Source organism: Lissotriton helveticus, chromosome 4_1, assembly GCF_964261635.1.
Source record: "Lissotriton helveticus chromosome 4_1, aLisHel1.1, whole genome shotgun sequence".
NCBI classification, from domain to species: Eukaryota; Metazoa; Chordata; class Amphibia; order Caudata; family Salamandridae; genus Lissotriton; species Lissotriton helveticus.
Genome location: NC_136063.1, coordinates 1,552,350,520 through 1,552,371,919, shown reverse-complemented (window position 1 = coordinate 1,552,371,919; position 21,400 = coordinate 1,552,350,520). Strand labels below are relative to the sequence as shown.

The window sequence follows — 21,400 nt, the reverse complement described above, 5'->3', positions numbered from 1 at the left end:
GTTGCCCGTAACCGTACTCACTTACTCAGGGTGTCTAACCTCTGAGAGAGACCCCAGATTATCACAAAGTTTGCAGTGGCAGACTTCCCCAACCCTCATGAATCTCCCCAAATAAATTATCAGGCCCAGTGTTATTGGTCAGGCTTGAGTGCGCTGCCTGGCTCTGCTCCAGGATACCCTACTGTTTCTTTAGGATGGGTTGAGGCCACACCGCAGCCCACTCCTAGACAGAGACATCTATATATTAATACATACATATATATATATATTAACGCTCGGTTTTCTCTTACAGCAGCAAAAGAATGGATCGCACTCCAAGGCTCAGAATTCTTACGATTTTATTCTCGTGTTAAACAAAAGACAGGACACACACACATTGTCTATGAAGATGATTACATCTCTACGTTTGAGTTTACAGACACTTTAGCAGGACCCTTTCTTGCTGTACTAGGGTAACAACAGGGTGAGGATACCATAGAAAAAAGTACTGCTGTTGCATCCGTGACCTACATTGTGGTGGTGCCATATTACTGAAAGATGGGCATCTTCAGTCTTTGGGGAGTGGTCCTCATGGTGAAATTTTATTTTGACAATCGTATTCAAAATCTTTGCATCGTTCTTGACTATGAAAGTGGTCTCATAATACCTTCTGTAATGACAAATAGCTGTGACAACGCATAGTCAGACTGCTCAGTTTACTGAACCATTGCGGTTGCTGTCGGTTTAGCTGAAAATGTTACACTACCACATTCTATTATTTGTTTTCCTATTATATCAGTCTGCCGCTTGCCACAAATACTACATTTTTCACCAAACTGTAAAATGAATCTAATTCTGTTTGATCTATTTTAATTGCTGTAAATTATCGTGAATCCCTCACTGTCAGTTTATCAGCAACGACTAGAGGAATTGTGGCACATCTGGGGCTAGAACTTAGAACTGGGGAAACAGGTTCAAGGTGCAGTATTGGCTCAACATTCTGTGATTTTAGGCCAATCACTTAATTGTCCTTGTAACTAAACAGAAAAATAAATAAACAATGTGACCGTATGTATTTATTTGGCAGCTCATGTAGAACCTTCTTATGCGACAAGTACCATCTATATAAAAACTGTAAATAAAAGCCTTCACACTTAGAGAATGATGTTTATGTGTACCCACTATAAAATTAAACAAAGCTGCAGTGTATGCCACAACTTCATTCAAGTGCAGACTAGTAAATGATTGCCCAGGTATGGAGGTGGGCAGATCAAGGTGTGATTTGCCTTTGATAGTTTGTAAATACCTGCAGGCTCACAAGTTTGTGGATAATCACAAACTTCTCTCAGACCCCTTCCCACCCTTGAAATGTTCGTAGAGTTGCTCGAGCAAAGGGCTCCTTACATATTTTCAGTAGTGGTAGAGGAGCAGAGCACCCTCATTCTCGAGGAAATGCAGGGGATTAGATTTCTCCAAGGGGTGAATACAACATGAAACAAGCATTTACAATGCAACGGTCTCGCCTTTGCAAAAGTTAGAGCTATTGGCATTGTAAATGACAATTTTTTTTTGTATGTGTTGGTTTTGAAAACAGATAAATAAATGGCATTTTCTTTTACAATACCAATAGCTTAATCTCTCGCAAATGCGAGACCTATTGTATTTGCACACACACACACACACACATAGAGCCACACACGCAGAGCCACACACACACAGAACCACACACACATACAGAGCCACACACACATAACCACACACACACACACACAGCCACACACACACAGAGCCACATACACACACACAGAGCCACACACACACACACAGAGCCACACCCACCCACAGAGCCACATACACCCACAGAGCCACACACAGAGCCACACACACACACAGCCACACACACAGAGCCTTTCACACACACAGCCACACACACACACACAGCCACACACACACACAGCCACAGCCACACACATACACAGAGCCACACCCACACCAGAGCCACACCCACACACAGAGCCACACACACACACAGCAACACACATACAGAGACAGACACACACAAACACAGAGCCACACACACACACAGAGCCACAAACACACACAGAGCCACACACACAGACACAGAGCCACACACACATAGACACACAGAGCCACGCACACACACACACACACACGGCCACACACACACACAGCCACACACACACACACACACATCCACACACAGAGCCACACACAGAGCCACACACACATACACAAAGCCCCAGAGTCGCTGTAAATTCCTGGCGCAAAGTTCCAAAAAACCTCAAAATCCTTAATAGGATTTAGAAAAGCACTACTTTTGATTGAAATTTGTAGCACTATACAGCTCGATGATGATGCTGGTGATCAAATAGAACCCTCATCTGACTATCTTCAAGAGGGGACGAGGAGCAAAACCAAGGTCCAAGCGATTGATTCTTTTTGAAATGATAGTGATGAGCTAAAACGATAGCATGGAATGCACTGCTAGGGCCAAGCCCCATGCAGACACTCTGCGACCGGACCTCGGCCAGCTTTGCTCGGGGGTGGCGCTGTCCGCCCTCCCCATGGCCGGCATGCGGGTGTTGCTGCTGACAGCCGTGCTGCTGGGGGCTGCTGCCGGGCGCCGGCTCATCTGCTAGCAGGTGCTGCTGCAGTGCATCACACGCTGAAATGGCGGCCAGAGATGCGTATCGTGAGCAGCTACTGACAATGGTAGCAGGGTTAGTGATGGCCCCCACGCAGGACAGCAAGGAGGCTGTACTCACAGTTCCGGAGGCTCCGAGTTGCTGTGTATAGGGCTGAAGTCAGCTCATCTTAGGTCTCAGCTGATAGCCACGCTTGGATCAGGGGCGGGAGACAACAGTCGTTCTCCTTGGTCTGCGTGCATCGCAGACGCTCTTCTAGGCGGGCGGTGATGGTGACGAGGCTAGCCCCGACAGTAGTCAGGCAGTGCTTTAGGGGAGCCTTTGTCAGCTCCGGTGGCAGCGGCAGACATCCGGAGAGTCCCTGCTGCCCTGGGGGTCCGTGCCCACCCGGCGCCCCGATGGTCCACCCACGTCCCAGAGCGTGGAGCGCCACCGGCGATGTTCACTTCAATGAGAAAGAAGTGTGTAAAACTGCGCAGAAACAGGCCCAAAGAAAACACACCGGGTGTGTTTGATGCAAAGGAGAAACTGGACTGCAGAAAGGGGGAGAAGACGGGAGGGGGAGAGGGAAGAGGATGGCGGAGAGAGGGAAAGCGCTGCCTTTAATCTTTTTGCCCCGTCCCTTTCAAACTGGACGCCCGACTTCCTGCTGGCATAAAAGGTTCTTTATCTTCTTTATGGGGCCATCTGGACCCATAAAGAAGATAAGAAACCTTTTACTTCAGCAATAAGTCAAGGAACCCAATCTGAAATGGATGGGACTAAAAGAGAAAGAAGAACATCACTAGGACCTCTTCTTCAATGGCTGGCCACCGTTTAGAAGGCCAGCCAATGGAGAAGAGGGGCGGGGCTTAACCTCGCTGGTGATATTCTCTCAATCGCATTAAATCTCGCCAGCGAGACTGCGCAAGCCCAGCCATCGCAGGCTGAGACCTAAAAATGGCACATGACATGGAAATTTGTGATAGGACCAGGTGTGCACTGTGCAGATGTAGTACATGCACATCTGCGAGTTGCAAAAATTCAGTACACTAATGTTAGTTTTTTTGTGGCTCCGGTCCAGGCCATATAATTGATATGCACAGTCACAACAGCAACGTGGAAGGTGCTCATTCAGCACATTTTGCTAGTGCCCTTTATAACTTCTCGTAGGTAATAGGGGTGCGTGAAATGCGACACTAGGCCTGCAAAGTCATAGAAGTGTGAAGTTCTCCGACTTTGTCCAGTGTGTAGTTTCCTGTTGTCATTCTCTTTAACCGGATATCCCGCCCAACATGGACATGGGACTGCCGCGTGGTGCACGTAAAGCTCTGCAGCATAGACGCCACTTTTTTTCCATTTTTTAGACTTCACCAGTTTAAGTTAAAGAAAATATTTGAGAAATATGAAGATTTGCACACCCTTGTTACCTAGTTTGTGCATCCTCTCCTTCCCAAGCACATCACGTTGCACACGGTGGCTGCATTGAGCACCTTTTGCATTGCCTTGAAACTGAATATTTAATGAGATACATAATAAATAAAGAGTGAGTATATTTTTGCCTAGGTGCCAGAACATTTAGATTACATCTGTGATGGTGCAAATTGTCACAAAGATTCCGAAATTATATAAACAGCTGTGATGCAGGTGCAATAATTCCTCAACTGTTATATTAACAACTTGACCAAATTACTATTGTAAAATGTTAATTTTGCCTTGGTCATTCAAAGCACATGGCTTTTTTTTTTATCTTTTCATGCATTGCAAATGTTGGAGTAGTGGGGCAATACAAATCTGCCTCACCCAGGAACTATGTTTTTTCGTACACATTTTTTGACACCGCTGGGCTGGAAATTCAATGTCAAGCTTTGGCACAGAGAAGTGATGTCATTGACACATGGCTGGGCAGGAGTCTCCCGCCAGATTTTGTAGGCCGCAAGAAGTTTCAGGTTCTGGCCTGTAGTTGAATGCATGGAGTTGGAAGAATACAAAGCATGGGGCTTACCAACCATTGTGCACTTGTAAAGGCATTTCATGGGAAAAGTAGTTCGTGGGATTTAACACTATCGCTTTCAGCGAAGGAGTAGCCTTAACGCCAGAAAGGACGCTTCCTGGTAGCTCAAATGACCAAATGAGCTAAGATTTATTATAACAATAACGTAATGACTTGGAGGCTATCATGACTTATAGTCTGTTGTTGTACAAAAAAAAACGTATTTTAATTTCCATCATCTTCAGTTCCTGCTTTTGCAAAAACATGCCACGTTGCTAATCACACTTGATGTGTACTGCTCAGGTAATAGCTTGAAGATTCATTTTACCCATTGTCTTCTCTTTCCGATTGCTTTGACAGGGCCCTTGTAGAAGGGAAATGGAAAGCATATTAAACCAGATAAAGATTATGAATAATTTAAGCCCGAGGGGATTTCATCTTCCAAACTGTGACAAGAAGGGATTCTACAAGAAAAAGCAGGTGAGCAGAATGTACCGACAGCTCTTCAAATGACTAATTTTCATTTCTTTTTTGGCGATAGATGTACAAACAGACTCTCTAGTCTCAAATGTTACAATATCGATTAGATCAAAATAGCATCTTTTCACATTACTGCGAATTTGTGCCGTGCATCAGCTGCTGCAAATAAACCTGATGCTGCTTTGCAATTATGGGACACAACTTGAGTTTGCAAGCTAGGCATGTGGACATGAAAACCCTAAAAAACACACTTCTGGCCCAATTACCAAAGCTTTTCCCCGATTTACTGTTTTTATAATTCTTCTTATTTACTACTGTATTTTAGGAGTAAGCAAGGAGTACTGCAAACATAAGTCACGCCTACCCATATCTAAATATTTGTGAATTGGGCCCTTTGATAAAGGCCACTTCCATGTTAGTTCAGAGGTATTTTAGTCTCACAATCGTGACACATTCCATTCAACTGGGTTCTTTTATCATATTAAAATGTCTGCAGTATTATGACATATTATTGGTTACAAGAATGGCAAGCTTAAGCAATGCCAATAGTTCTGGCCATGGCAAGCTGGTGTTATGGAAAACAAGAATAAGGAATGCATTGTTACTGTATTATCTCTTCAGCCCTCGCACATAAGTGCGTCTTTTTTTATAGGAGGATGTGTTCATTTGTTCAGGCAAAATTCCTAACAGGGTAAGAGAGACAATAGCTGAACTTGGCTGATGCATTGCCCGATCCTGTAGTCTCAAAACAAAAATGATAGTTTAACAGATAAGTGGAGAAAGAAGGCTGTCCCAAAGCCCCTCGATTTATGTGCACATATATGTGTTTTAGTAACTTTTTTTGCATATATGATGGTGATGAAACATCTACAGTTCATTATAGGAGTCGAATTTTAATTTGGGATGTAGAGCTTATACGGCAGCACCTGGCATTTAAGGGGTGCATTGAATGCTACTTCATGGCAAAAGTCTGGCTATGTGGTGTTATGAGTATTTGTATAGTGCGCTAATCACCCGTGAGGATATCCAGGCGATTTGGAGGTGGGTTAGGTAGCTGTCTCCTTGGAGAGGTTACTGGAAGAGCCAGGGCTTCAGCTTCTTGAAGAACTTGAGAAGTGATAAGAAGGCTCTGATGTGTTGAGGGAGGTTGTTCAAAGATTTGTATTGATATAGGAGAAGGTGCGGCCTCCAACTGTGGCTTTGCAGAAATGGTGTGTGCATGCCAGTGAGATTCTGACTGAACAGAGGAGCCTGGGAGATGGGAAGTGTATGCAGCTGTTAGGGGATGCCGGGCCAGCATTGTGTAGTGCTTTTTATGTTTGTTCGAGTAGTTTGAAATGGGTTCTTTTGTGGATTGAGAGCCAGTGCAGTTCTCTGAGATGTGGGGTGATGAGAGTGCGATAAGGTAGGTTGAGGACGAGTCTTGCTGTGGCATTTGGAATGGTCTGGAGCCTACACATCTTAGTGATTCCTGCATAGAGTGTGTTGGCGTAGTCAAGTCTGCTGGTGATCCGGGTCTATATGACCGTTATCCTGGTGTTCTCTGGTGACCATTTGAAGATCTTTCGCTGCATCCTAAGAATGTGGAAGCAAATGGGGGTAACTGCATTTACTTGGGCTGTCATGTTGAGCTTGTCGATCAGAATGATTCCAAGATTTCTTGCTTGGGTAGTATGGGTGGGTTAAGGGCTGAGGTCTGTTGGCCACCAGGTGGAATCACAACGAGAGGCTTTCCTTCCGAAGATCATCATTTCAGTTTTTTCAATGCTTAGTTTGAGATAGTTGGATTTCAACCATGTGGTTACTACAGTGATGCATGTGGCAAAGTGGTTTTTGTAGTGGGGGTCTTGTATGTCCGGGAGAGTATCAATTGAGTGTCACCCGCATAGGAGTGTATGTTGATCTTATATGATCTGTTGAGGTCCACCAGTGAAGTCATGTATATTTGAATAATGGTGGACTGAGAGATGAGCCTAGGGGGACTCTACATATGAGGCTCCTGGCTTCTGAAGTATAGAGTGGCAGGTTGACAGCAGAGGCCGGTGGTGGGAGTACCTGCGGGGTGGTGACGTGGGGAGGCGGAGGGGCAGGGTGGGGGGTAGTAATGTATGGATTATGGAGTTTAACAGGTAAGTAAACATATAAATAAATAAATAAGAATTTCGTTATATGCACTGCATCGCCAAATGCGATGCAGAGCGCGCAACAAAATTTGTTTTATTTGTTTATATGTTTACTTACCTGTTAAACTCCATAATCCATACATTACTACCCCCCACCCTGCCCCTCCGCCTCCCCACGTCACCACCCCGCAGGTACTCCCACCAGCGGCCGCGGCTGCAGGTTGACTCTTTTGTTTTCTACCTGTGAGGAAGGAGCATATTCAGTCGAGGAGGGGTCCCTGGATGCCTGCTTTGTATAGTCTTCTGATCAGGGTGGAGTGAGAGACCTTGTCAAAAGCTACATACAGAGAGATCAAGTACAATAAGGGCTGCTGTGTCTCCATGGTCAAGGATGCGCCTGATGTAGTAAGTTGCTGTAATGAGTGCAGTCGCTGTGTTCTGGTTGGCCATAAACCTAATTGCTTGGTGTCTAAGATATGGTGTGCATTGAGGCAGTGAGAAAGTTTATGGCTTTTTCCATGACCTTGCCTGGGTAGGGTAGAAAGGAGATAGGGTGGTAGTTTGCTAGTTCCGTAGGGTCTGCTGAGGGTTTGTGTAGCAATGTGTTGACCATCATGTCTTTCCAGGCATCCAGAAACTTCTCAGAGGTGATAAAGCTGTTCAGGATGCGCTCTGAGGTCTTTGCTGATAGGAGCAGCGCCCATATTGTAGATGAGGTGGGGGCAGGGGTCCGTTGGTGCACTCATGATGTTGGCTGTTTCTTCCACAGTGAGTGTTCCCGGACAGTCAGGATTTTTATGTGAGTGTTTGTGGGAAGGCTGAGGTAAGGGTGCAGAGGTTTGCTTGGGTGTTGACGTTGTTGTAGATGGCTTCGATTTTGTTGCTGAAGAATTCGAAGAGCTTGTCACATAGTTTTTGTGAGGGGGTGATGTAGGTGCTGTTGTTGAAGCTGTTGTCTATGTGCTCTGCTAGGGCCTTCTTGATTTTGTTAATTTGTTTGTGGTATCATCTCAGTGGTGTTGTGTATGTTTTTATTTTTTAGAGTTTTCTGGATGGTTCATTCTCCATCTTCTTTCCATTTGTTTTCATTGTTGTTTTGTTGCACGGAGTTCATCAGTGTACCAGCTGGCCTGCTTCCATATTCTTCTCTGTGCAATGTGTTTACAAGATGCAATGGAGATGCCACATTCCACTCATCCAGACATTTGATGTCACTGTTGAGGTAGTCGATAGACGTTTGTTGATTACATCGCTTCATACTGTCACTGGCTAGCTCATAACTGCAGCGTAGTTACTGACAGATCAAGAGGTGGGTTGTGGGGTAGAGATGAAGCCATCCAGTTGGATCACTTGAGACATCAGTGCTTTGGTTACAACTCCCAACTGCCTCTTCCTTGTAAGGCCTGAGATGCTGGTCTGCCTCTCCATGCAAAACTTTACACATTTACAGGGCCTCCTGGTGATGCAGAGAAATATAGATACCTTTCTCTAGATGTCTGAAAGCGGTGGCCCCATCATTGTGAGATGAGATTTTATGTCACAATATTATAGTCAAAAACATATTATACCAAAAATATTGTGTCATTAAAATTATTCACAAAGATATCACCTATTTGGGTTTAGATATTATATCATTAACTGAAATATGGAAAAATGTTATAAACAATAGTTAGGACTCTATATCTATTATAGACAATAGTCTACCTGGATATTCTGGCAAAACACCAGTGGGGTGCATAGGGTTGTGGTTGCATTTTATAACTGCAAGCCTGAAAACTAGACGTGCTGATACCATACAGCAGTAGCCAGGACAGTTCAAGTGATTAGGGTGATTTTTATCGTGGTCATTGCAGTACAATTTCTCTCTGAATCCTGGTTGGGGGGGGGGGGGAGGGCAGGATTTTGTCTGAATTCAGAAATTTATGAGCATGTGACATGATAACATCATGCATTTTGCTACATCCAATACTTTCACTTCTCTCTGACTCTTCTATTGTACAAGGAGTATCAGGCAAGTATACTTGTTTAACTTGTAGGTCCTAGAAATGTTTACGGGATTTCTAATCATCAATACCATGGAAGAAGTAAATTAAACTTAAGCATATTCAAGGATTCCTAATATTTATACACTGTTAAGCCCTTCAGCTTGAAAAATATGCATATTGTACCTTTTTGTGAATCAATCAATCAATCATAACATTTGTATAGCGCACTACTCACCCGGCAGGGTCTCAAGGCGCTTGGGGGAAGGGGTCCGCTATTGCTCAAACAGCCAGGTCTTGAGTTGTCTCCTGAAGGCGAGATGGTTCTGGGTCAGCCGCAGATGGATGGGGAGGGAGTTCCATGTCTTGGCCGCCAAGTAGGAGAAGGATCTACCTCCGGCGGTGGCTCTTCGGATGCATGGTACGGCGGCGAGGCTTGTAGAACGTAGCTGGCGGGTGGGCGTGTAGAAGGTCAGGCGATTGTTGAGGTACTTGGGGCCCAGGTCGTGGAGAGATTTGTGTGCGTGGGTGAGGAGTCTGAACGTGATCCTCTTGCTGACGGGGAGCCAGTGCAGGTCCCTCAGGTGGCCGGAGATGTGGCTGCGTCGGGGGATTTCCAGGATGAGTCGGGCGGAGGCGTTCTGGATGCGTTGGAGTCTTTTCTGTAGCTTGGCTGTGGTTCCGGTGTAGAGGGTGTTTCCGTAGTCCAGTCGGCTGGTGACGAGTGCCTGGGTGACCGTCTTCCTGGTTTCGGTTGGGATCCATCGGAAGATCTTGCGGAGCATGCGTAGGGTGTTGAAGCATGATGAGGAGATGGCGTTGACTTGTCTGGTCATCGAGAGGGAGGAGTCCAGGATGAAGCCCAGGTTGCGTGCGTGGTCTGTTGGCTTGGAAGTGGTGCCCAGGGTGGGGGGCCACCAGGAGTCGTCCCAGGCGGAGGGCGATGGTCCCAGGATGAGGACTTCCGTCTTGTCTGAGTTCAGTTTCGGCGGCTGTTATTCATCCACTCGGCGACGTCTTTCATCCCTTCGTGTAGGCTCGTTCTGGCGATGGCGGGGTCTCTGGTGGGGGAGAGGATCAGTTGGGTGTCGTCGGCGTAGGAGATGATGTTGAGGTTGTGTTGGCGTGCGATGGCTGCAAGAGGTCTCATGTAGACGTTGAAGAGGGTGGGGCTGAGTGATGATCCTTGCGGTACGCCGCAGATGACTTCGGTGGCCTCGGATCAAAACGGGGGGAGGCGGACTCTGTGTTCTTCCGGCGAGGAACGAGATGATCCAATCCAGTGCCTTCTATTGGATACCGATGTTGCTGAGGCGTTGAACTAGGGTGCGGTGGCAGACAGTGTCGAACACTGCAGAGAGGTCCAGGAGGATGAGGGCCGCTGTTTCCCCGTTGTCGAGCAGGGTTCTGATGTCGTCGGTGGTGCGATGAGGGCGGTCTCGATGCTGTGGTTGGCTCGGAAACCGGACTGCGAGGGGTCGAGGGATCCGTTCGTCTCGAGGAAGGCTGTAAGCTGTCTGTTGGCGGTCTTCTCGATGACTTTGGCAGGAAAAGGGAGGAGCGAGATGGGGCGGAAGTTCTTGAGGTCGGTGGGGTCCGCTGTTGGTTTCTTCAGTAGGGCGTTGAGCTTGGCATGCTTCCAGCTCTTCGGGAAGGTGGCGGTGTTGAAGGAGGTGTTGATGACGTCCCGGAGTTGGGGTGTGATGATGGAGTCGGCCTTGTTGAAGACGTGGTGGGGGCAGGGGTCGGTTGTAGATCCGGAGTGGATGGTGTTCATCGTGCGGGCTGTGTCTTCGGTGGTCATCGTGGTCCAGGTGCGAAGGGTGGCGGTGGGGGGCGTTGGTTCGACGGTTGGGTGCGTGGATGGTGCGCTGAAGCTGTTGTGGATGTCGGCGATCTTGCGGTGGAAAAACGAGGCGAGAGAGTCGCAGAGATCTTGTGAAGGAGTGATGTCGTTATTGCCGGTGCTGGGGTTGGAGAACTCCTTGACGATGCTGAAGAGTTCCTTGCTGTCATGGGCGTTGTTGTCCAGTCGTTCCTTCAGTGATTTCTTCTTGGTGGTGCGGATAAGCTGGTGGTGCTTGCGGGTGGCGTGTTTGAGGGCGGTCATGTTGTCAGTGGTCTGGCCGAGGAGCCAGGCTTTCTCGAGGGTGCGGCAGTTTTTCTTGGAGTCCTTGAGTTCGTCGGTGAACCAGGAGGCTTTCTTGCTTCTGGGTCTGCTGGGAGGGTTCTTTAGTGGCGCGAGGTCATCGGCACAGGCAGTCAGCCACTGTGTGAAGTTTCGGGCTGCTTCGTTGGGGTTTGTTGTGCTGGCGGGTGGGTTCTGGCTGAGGGAGGTGGAGAGCTGCTCGGCGGTGATCTTGCTCCAGCTCCTGTGAGGAACCTGTTGCGGGTGGTGGTGGGTCGTGGTTCTTCTGAAGCTGAAGTGGATGCATCTGTGGTCGGTCCAGTGAAGTCCGGTGGAGTGGCTGAAGGTGATGTGCTTGCTGGATGAGAAGACGGGGTCAAGCATGTGGCCGGCGTAGTAGGTGGGGGTGTTGACCAGTTGCTTGAGTCCGAGGTTGGCGAGGTTGTCCAGCAGGGCGGCGGTGTTGTGGTCCTTGTTGTTCTCCAGGTGGAAGTTGAGGTCCCCTAGGAGTGTATGGTGTATGTACTGCAAACATGCATGGTATGTTCAGTACTAGAAATACCTATGAGGCCTGATTAGCAAAGTAACCTCTAGACATGTTTGCCTGCTTCAGCGTACAGTTTATTGCCACTTTGACTTGGCATTTAAAACTTCTTGACAAGCCCTACACCCACTTTCATTACACATGTCACCCCTAAGGTAGGCCCTAGGTAGCCCATAAGGCAGGGTGCTGTGTAAATAAAAGGTAGGAGATGCATTTTTACATTTTGTGTGTCTTAATAGTCACAAACACCCACATTGGTTTTTCACTACTGAGATGCCTACTCATATCATAAGTTAACATTGGGAATTCCTTCATACACTTTTACGCTGTAACTCCTGATTAGAAAGGAGTAGTTGCCTCATGTTTTATATCTTTGGAATGGTATTGATAAATCCTCTTTACTGGTAAAGTTGGATTTAACATAAACTTTGTTAGAAATGCCACTTTTAGAAAAGTGGGCATATTTCTGCTCCTACTGGTCTGTGTGACTGCAGCCTCTCTCCAATATATGTCTGGGGTAAGTGACAGCTACACTTTGTGCATTCTCTCCAGACAGCTGTAAACACAGGAAGGTTAGGTGTGTCTGCATACTCATTTGCATTCTGATGGCTCTTCCTGAGCAGGAAGGGAGGGGGAGCTGACACTTACACCTAACTAGGCAGAGTCCTGTTTCCCACACAACGGGCTGATCACCCCCTGCGGATAGTCTGGAGCCAAGTCTGGGAAGAAAGGACCCATGTGCACTGCAAAGACTCTTCTTTGAAGTCAGCACCACTTCAAAGGCACAACTTGGTATGAGCACTGGGTGTCTGACTCTACTAAGGCAGACACTTCTGGACCTACAACTGAAATCTGTCAGAAGAACTGCTATGCTGCATCAAAGACTGACACTCTGCTGAACTGCTGATCTGGACAGCCTGGTTTTCTCTTGTTCTACATTGCTGCCTGCTGCTCATTGACTCTGCTGCTCCTCAGCAAAGTAATCTCCAAGGACTTGTTGGCTTGCCTCCTGTTGCTTAAGACTCAGGGATATCAAAGTCTCTAGCCCTGCTCCTGTGCCTCATTCACTGAAAGTGGGCCCAGATACTTCCATCATGGAAATCAACGCATCTTCAGTCTGTGTGTAGCAGAACCAGTGCATTTACCCGATTGCGGGCGTAGAATCGGCGTATTGCTCTTGGATTCAACGCATCGCCTTGAGAACCTGACGCATTGGAACCGTATATCGCAATGCACAAGTGTGGAGAGATCAACACAACTTTCAACTGCATGAGAAACATGGCGCATTGCACTGCGGAATCAACGCATCTTAGCTCAGCACTTCATCTAGGGAACCGATGCATTGCCACAACTACGTGATCGACATCGACGTATCGCTCGACACATCGCTCGACTACGCCTCACATCTCGCTGTTGTGATAGTATAAAGTACTTTGTTCACAGGGGCCTGCATAGGTCCTGTAGTGAGCCTGAGCTCAATCACAATTGGCCTGAGCTATTGACTTTGCCTTTTCCAGTGTGAACATAAAACCCCCATTGACACTTATTGCTTCTAAGTGCTAGTACTCTTCTTAATCTTTACAAATTCATAACTTGACTTCTACTTATTGGATTTTTGTTGTTTTGGTTTTGATTTATTTCTAAAATTATCATCTATTTCTCTAAACCTTTGTGGTGTCGGTTTGTGGTGTCTTCATTGTGTTACTGTGTTTTGCACAAATACGTTACATATGGCCTCCTTAGATAAGCCTGACTGCTCTGTTCCAATCTTCCACAGGGTGAGCACAGGTTATCTTTTAGTGGTTGTCTAGCTTACCCTGACTAGAGTGGTATTTCTTACTTGGGCAAGGTATATACCTCTGCCAACTATAGACCCCATTTCTAACAAAAGTGCCATTACAAACAGGGCGTGCATGACGGACTTGGCCACCACACCAGAGGCAGGCAGGCCCTCTAGCAGTAAAAGATGGAACAAGTGTTTGAAGCTGCTGACTCTCTTTCACTGCAGTGCTCTCTCCAGCTCAGGCATAAATTGAATGAGTTTACACCAAAAATGAAAAGAGCACATTTTGTGTGGTTAGGTTCACGGTCCTAGTCTGTGCTTGTGCGCTCGCCATAGTCGGGCACCTTGCATTTGATTCAGTAATACAACTCCAGAAGCTCGTTGTCTCACACTCCCACAGACACAAAGTAGGTTCTGATGTCCTCTACAAAAAAGTGTCGTTTTCCATGTATTTTCTGAGAAGTACTGGCAAAGAGTTTCCAGGTGATTGGCAAACTTCCCAAGATGTGCTCTTTTGTCCCATACTCCGAAGTAAAAAATAAGGAGCGTTTATACTAAGAGCTCGACAGTACCTGCCCATTTAAAGCACTAGACGCAAGGACACAAGTTCACTGGGTGAGCTAGCATCTCTTTTAGCACCATGCACGCCCGTTAAATAGAGCCAAGTATTTTTATTAGATCCGGTGGCCTTGGCAACAGAGTCCTAAGTCTCTTGATCATGTGATATTAAACATGACCGGCAAGAGCACCGAATGCCACCACGCAGTTTAAAAAAAGCAATGCGCCTGTGTAATAAAACTCAGGGATACATGTTTCAGCTCCCACGGGACTGTGATAGGTAAGGGTTTTGAGTTGTAAATAGCCCTTTAAGAGTTCCTAGAAGAACTCGATGGCTTCCTATTCTAAGCAGCAATTTGAGAACGCAATATATTTCTCCCAGGGTTGGGGTTGGCTTTCCATGACAGCGACACCCGCTGTGTAGTCACGGAGACATTTAAAGTCTAAACCTATTTAGATGTGTTTTTTATCTACTCCAGCAATGTGTATAGATCCACTTTGCCATTTCTTGTGGCACATTATGGGCGTGATTTTGCGTCACTCTTCCCACCTGAGGATGTGGTGGTGGGTGTCACAGAGAGGTGTGCTTTAATGTGTATCATAGCTAAAGCTGTGACACCAAAACGGAAGGCACGGAACGGAAGCAGAGTTATAATGGGGCAACAACAAACTACGCACATCCAGCAAAACTGGCAGTAGTGATGCTAAATTCGTACCATTGCTTACGGGTGATGGCCAGCGACATGCATATCTGATGACCAGGACTTATTTTTGATCTCACACTTTAATTCTGAGCAAGCGAGGGAAAGGCTGAAAATGAAGGAGGACTAGAAAAGTAGGAAAATATTGACACAGGGAGGAAGAAGAGATTAAAAAGAACCTGCAAACGGCAGATAAAGAGGCAGAATATGCAGGATGATAAAAAAAATCATGTGTGGATTGCAATTCACAGACGTGGCAGCATGTGTTAACCAGCATTGGTACTCAGCAACTTCAGTATTTAGCGACGTGAATAGTGGGCTCCTAAGATAAACTTTGGTCTATCTATCTATCTATCTATCTATCTATCATCTGAATTATTTTAACAAATTAAGCACAGCTTGATGCACTTTCAGGGCCGCCCAAACCAGGCCATCTCCTAGTCACTCTTGCACACTCTTTTAGTTTCACATCTTCCCCTGGGTCCTTTACCTTTCAGATGTGTTATTTTGTGGCATATAAACCCATACTCTTCTCCGAACCAACATGACTTCATTTTGCCAGATTCTGCATACAACAAATATCACTCTTTTGGAGTTCTTTTGGAAGGTATATGTTCTGTGCGTGATGCAATACACCGTTATCTCAATCGGTTTTGCTCCAATTTATCAAGGGATAGCTCATAAAGTTAAAATCAATGTTCACTGCAACAAAAGTAATTTTCATAACTCTCCTAACTACTTCTTTTAAGCTTGACCTCCAAACCCCTATGGCACTGTCATTAACAAATGATAAAATATAGGGGAGCGCATGCGTTTTTCGAGTGTCCTACCCTCCTCATTGTTCCGCCAAACCAAAAGCACGCCTATTCCTTCCAGCATCTAAAGAACGCCCCTTAGTAAAGGGCAATAGTTTTCCTGTTTCATTCTTGCCTAGGGTGTCCTGGGAAGAAGATGTCTAACCATTATCCCCCTTTGCAACAAAGTATATAGGCGATGCTGCAAAAGATGAAAGCAAAGCCATTGTGGGACTGTTTTGCCGGATACATGCACCTCTCATTATTATATGGGCCAGTTCTCAGGTCAAGCAAATGCAGTGCTCCATCCACTGTGTGCAAAGATATTTGGTTTGGACTGCACACATCTATGCTGCGGAATTCGGAGGATTCCACCCCCTATACTTTAGGTACCCTATGTGTCACGTTTACAGAAAATCACAGCCAATACTCATGCATACCTCACCTTTTGACTGTAAAACTAGGGATCTTCCACAAGGACATGGCTGAACCTTGACTTCCCTTGATTTTCTCTTCAACAGACAGATAAAGCACTGCCAGCAATTTCCTACAGTAAAGAGGGGTCTGGTGGCGCAGTGGACTAATGCAGCCACTGCAGTTGCCTGTGTTCGACCTCATGGTCCAAGGCACGGTGGGTCCTTTCAGCCTTTCATCCATCTGAGGTCGATAAAATGAGTACCATTGAGTTGGTTAACAATAAACATCTGTTATTCAGCGCCAAGAGACCTATGGGTGAACGTTCACTTTACAAATACTTATGTTAGGGGAGACTCGGTTGATGCTAAAAAAAAATGATGTTACTGTAGGTTTGATATTGAAGCATGGCGTCATGATTGTAAGTGTCTTTACTTGTCCGAACTTTTCTTAGTTCGATGAATTACCTGCTGTCATGAGAGGGATGGGTGGCCTATAAGTGCTTTGTGTCAGTGCCTCAGCGCAGGTAAAGGGACTGATACACAAATAGGTGTGGTGAGATCCACTTCTAGCAGTATGACTCAACATTAGGGCCGGCCAGTCACTCTGCCACATTTGCACTTTCCAGGTAGGGGCTGCTTTTAGAGGAAGGTCGGCTGCTCGGTTGAAGGGAGGGATGGCCCACCCATAGGTGCTTTGTGTCACTGTGTCAAGACCAATTAAAGGGGCTGACGTACACTTAGGTGTGGTGGGACCCGTTCTAGCCTTACGACCCAATATCAGGGCTGGCCAGGTCGTTCTCCCACTCTTGCATTTCCTGGGCTGCTTTCAGAGGAAGATTTGGTCGCTATTTCCCAAACGTGCCGCAGGGACCCATTCCAAAGCATGCCTTGTATTCTAGGAATCCCGTCTGTGCATTAGACGGGCTTCTTTTTTTCCAAGCTTGATGCTTTAATAGAGAGGAACGTAAATGAGAGCATCTTGTTTTTCGGCCATTTTCAATCCACAGCCTCCAGAAAGAGAATTATGTCACTGAAACATTTTTATAGCATTACAACTAAGATAGCCTCCCAGGAATGCAACGCTCTCATGAGCATTCCTCGACAGCTGCTTGAGAATTCCTTCCGCCTCAGCTTCCTGTGCAGGGCATTCCATCCTCCACAGTGTCTCTGCTCAGAATTCCTTAGTTCTTAACCCTTGCTTACTCCCATCCAGGACGCGGCCAGTTTACAGATACCCTACCAACTTGTTTTGAAATACCAGCAGGGGTTCGGAAAGCAGTTTTTACACTGAGCACACTTTGTTCCAAATAGACACACTCCTGTCCACTACCAAGTCCACCTACTTGGCTTTCTTTAATGTCCTGCTGGGACGGTGGTGTGGATGTGTTGCAGGCCTACAGCAACATGCCTGTGAACAACAACATAATTTAGCTTGAAATTCAGCAGCAAGAACATTGGTGGTGCCAGCCGTCCGTGTATTTACAATTGGTACAAAATGTTTTGGCTACATAAAGGAGAAGTGAATTCGAAAGAAGTTTTTCTTTCTTTTTTAGCTGCTCAAGCGTTTGATTTGGGGGAAGGAGGATTTGCAAGGTTTTCAATTCGACTTATTTTTTTGTGAAATCTATGAAAGAATATGTGAAATTATAAGTTAAGTTGATAATTTGCTTGAAAATCGGGAGATTCCTGAATATTTTGTACACAAGCATAACTTGTTTTTACTCGCACACGCATAAAAGCTGATCAAGTTGTGCCCTTGTGTACAAAATCTTCGTGAGCCAAAGGCGCCACATGGATTCAGAGTAGTTTTGAAAATAAACAAAGCAGCTATTTCTCACATAAAAATGTAGGTGAATTTTACACACCAACTAACATTCACTAGAGTAAACCACACAAGAGAGTAGGCATAGGAAAAGTGGAAAATTCAGTTAACTATGAGAAGGCTAATCAGGAACTCTACAAGAATATGCTGGTGCAATATACATTTTACACACTTCCTTGCAGTGCTTCTGCATCACGAAAGGCGAAGCAAGGAAGAGCAGGGGCTTAAGTAAGATTTACTAAGCCAGGCAAAACCACCTTTCGATTGCTCTGCATGGCTTAGGAAAGCCAGAGTAATGCAAGGTAGTGCATAACTTTGCCTTGTGCTACTTTGCGTTGAGAAGGTGTTCCATGGTTGCAGCATAGGCATTCTCATGCAGCCACCCATGGATTTTGGCACATTGCCAGATATACAAAGACTTATAAACCTAGGAATGCATCAAAATGGTATGCTTTCCTAACTAGGAGAAAAACAGTGTCCTGTATTTTGCAGCGCACTTAGCATGAGGAAAGTGCCTCAAAGATTGTTTTTGTGTAGGAAAGTTTTCCTTCCTGTACAAAAACAATTCTGCCTGTAACACAGGCACCCTTGCGCAGCACATAGCCAGCTCTCCTTGCACCAGTGCAGGGAGAGACAGGAATGCGTAATATCTTAGTGGATTTGACACATTCCAGCTTTTTCCTTGTGAAGCAGCTCTACGTCTGGTAAGGTACAACATGTTGCGTGACATTTTGATGCGTCTGGCCCCTCTTCTTTCAATGTGGCATGAGATGCCTATCAACAAGAAGGTGAACGATTAAGCATATCTCAACTTTTCTCGAAACAATCCACATTTTGTTTCTCTCTGAGGCCACTTGTTTGACAATTAACGCCTTAACCGCGGCTGTTTTTCCGCCGCGGTGCGGGCGTTCTAATAGGTGGGCGGGGCTTCGTCGGCCGTTGGCCGACGGCAGCACTGGGGAGGGAGTGCTCCCGTCGGACAATCATAGCCAGTACTAGCTTGCACTCTTTACTAAACAACGAGTAGTGAGTGCACAATGGGCAGACAATAATATTGGAAACTGTATTCAGGATACAATGTGTATGTCACATGACATTTCTATAAATGATATTCTGATATTAAACTCGCCCTTCGATCATCAATTCTTTTCTGTGGCAATGCACCAATCTATACCTGCCTTCGAGGTGTTCTAGGTCAGGATTATGCAATTGCCCTATTCCTATGTGTTATCCACATGCACCTACAGTTCTCTTATAAACATTTCCCCATAACCAATTAGTCCTTTGTTTCAGAAAGGCCACATTAGGATAGTAAGCTGTGACATCCAAGTCATTGGTCTAGTCCACATAATTTTATGACAGTGAATGCACTTGAATAAAGTTATAGCTGATTATATTCGAACTCTTAAAATATGGTTATATATGTATGTATTTTAATATTTTGTATTGTATATGGCACCAAGCAGATTGTATGGGCTATTGAGCACATTGTATGGCCCACATTTTAGGTGAACACCTCTACACTTTGCTATTGAATTTTAAAGATTTCCTTTCCTGATCAAGGAGGCTTCCCCGTGTATCAGTTATCAATGTTGTCATGCAGTAAAACTATTGTAGTAGATCTTTTTTGCCTGAGTCATACAGCATAAAACACTGTTACAATGATATAGAGGAAAGGAAATGCATACAGGCTTCACATTGACAAAATCAAAACCATTTCCAAATGATGTATGCAAAATGTATGCAGTGGTATGCAAGGAACAGAAACAATTGTAGTTATCAAATTCCTCCACTATGAAGCCCTGTGAAATTGCCTAAACATGCTGAAAAAACGTACCTACACAATTGGTTTTCATGCTCTATCGAATGCATTTCAGGTGAGTCAAAAAATTGTGAACATGAAACATAAAATTATCTCATACTAAAAATTTCTAACTATGTCAAGTCGGTTCAGACAAAGAACTTGATAATGCACACAATATAACAAAATGAAGTAGATACGCATTAATTATGAATCAGGCTTCACATAACTATGCAAATGCTGCATATTAGCTGTGAAATGTGATTGTGATTCATGGATATCCATGATCAACTTTCCATTTAAAATCCATGAAATGGAAAGATATGTTTAATCTATTTGCTTCATTTTTATCCAGGTAATTGCCACGCATGAGTCTAGGAAAAGCTGAAATATGAATTGTAAAATCAGTCTTAATATGCCCCAAGATTAGAGAAACTAGTTAACTTGAAGAACTTTCCCAGGTACAACATTTGCTATCCCAACTAATAAATGAAAAAAGTATTTAAATCATTGGATAAGATAAGATGGATTTGATAGATAGATTGGATAAGATAAAACTGAATAAGACCATTGCCACTTCTTGAACGTAAACCCAACAATGTGGAAGTGGCTCTTACCACATTTGGCTGGGGCAGAAATGCATCACCTGGCTGTTTGTGCCTCTGTGAGGAAATTGAGGACTTATCTCTCCTCCACCTTGTCTGTTTGTTACCTGCATAGGAATTATGAAAGCTTAAACTGGACCCTATCCTGAAGCTGTCAGGCCCCCTCTAAAACCAAATGGGTAGCCTGACCTTCCTAATTAGTGATATCCAAGGCCGTACAGGCCTTTTATTCCACCAGGCATTTCCCCAGTGGGCTGCAGCCCTTGAGGTGGGTTTTGAAAGCCCAGGCCAATTCTGGTGCTTCTGATGTTTTCCCCAGCTCCCCGATGTTGTTTGTTGCAGGCATGGAGGAAGCTTGAAGAAAGAAAGAAACAGAAGGAGGGGAAAGGGAGAGAGAAAACAATCTGAGGAGAATGAGAGAGGTGGAAAGTGGTGAGAGAGAACGGATGGATGAAAAGAGAGATTGTGTGAATAGGTAAAGGGAGAGGGGCTGGTTTGAACACTTTTGCCAGGGTTGCTTTTGGTTGCTCAGTGACGGTAACCTCTTTCATAATAGTAGGTATCAAGATGATGCCCAGTTTTGCCAGCAACTCTGCAAAGAGCAGTGAACAGATTGTCCCTCAGCAATTGATATGCTGAAATAGAAGACTAAAGATGGTTCTTTGCCCATCTACTCCAAAGCAGATTGTACAACGCCCTAGAAACAGCTATCCAGCAAGCAACACCTATTCCTGAAACCATATTTTGATGCATTAAGGCCTTTGGAAGAAGGTGCATCGTTGAAGCCCTAACAGCAGGAAATGGCCTTTGGAAGATTGGGATCATGGCTATACTCTGTCAAAGTAATGTCCAAGAAAGGGAGCGAAATAAGAAAAGGCAGGAGAGCCAGGAAATGGGACAGAAGCAAAAACAAAAAAACGAAAGTCTCCAAAAAATCCCACACTTAATGCCTAATTAAGCACATTCTTCTGTCCCTAATTAAATGCCTCACACATGAACAATGTTGAAAGAGCAAACACAGTGTGCTTCAGCGAGGGAGACGACAA

General features: G+C 45.3%; 1 protein-coding gene across 1 annotated transcript in view; it reads left to right on the top strand.

Moving 5' to 3' along the window:
• The window catches only part of IGFBP3 (insulin like growth factor binding protein 3), a 57,625-nt gene that overhangs the window by 19,537 nt on the left and 16,688 nt on the right, over positions 1-21,400 (top strand). Inside the window, exon 3 of the mRNA XM_078688175.1 lies at positions 4,978-5,097. Coding sequence (XP_078544301.1) covers positions 4,978-5,097 — 120 coding nt within the window. The remainder of the gene's footprint in view (positions 1-4,977; positions 5,098-21,400) is intronic.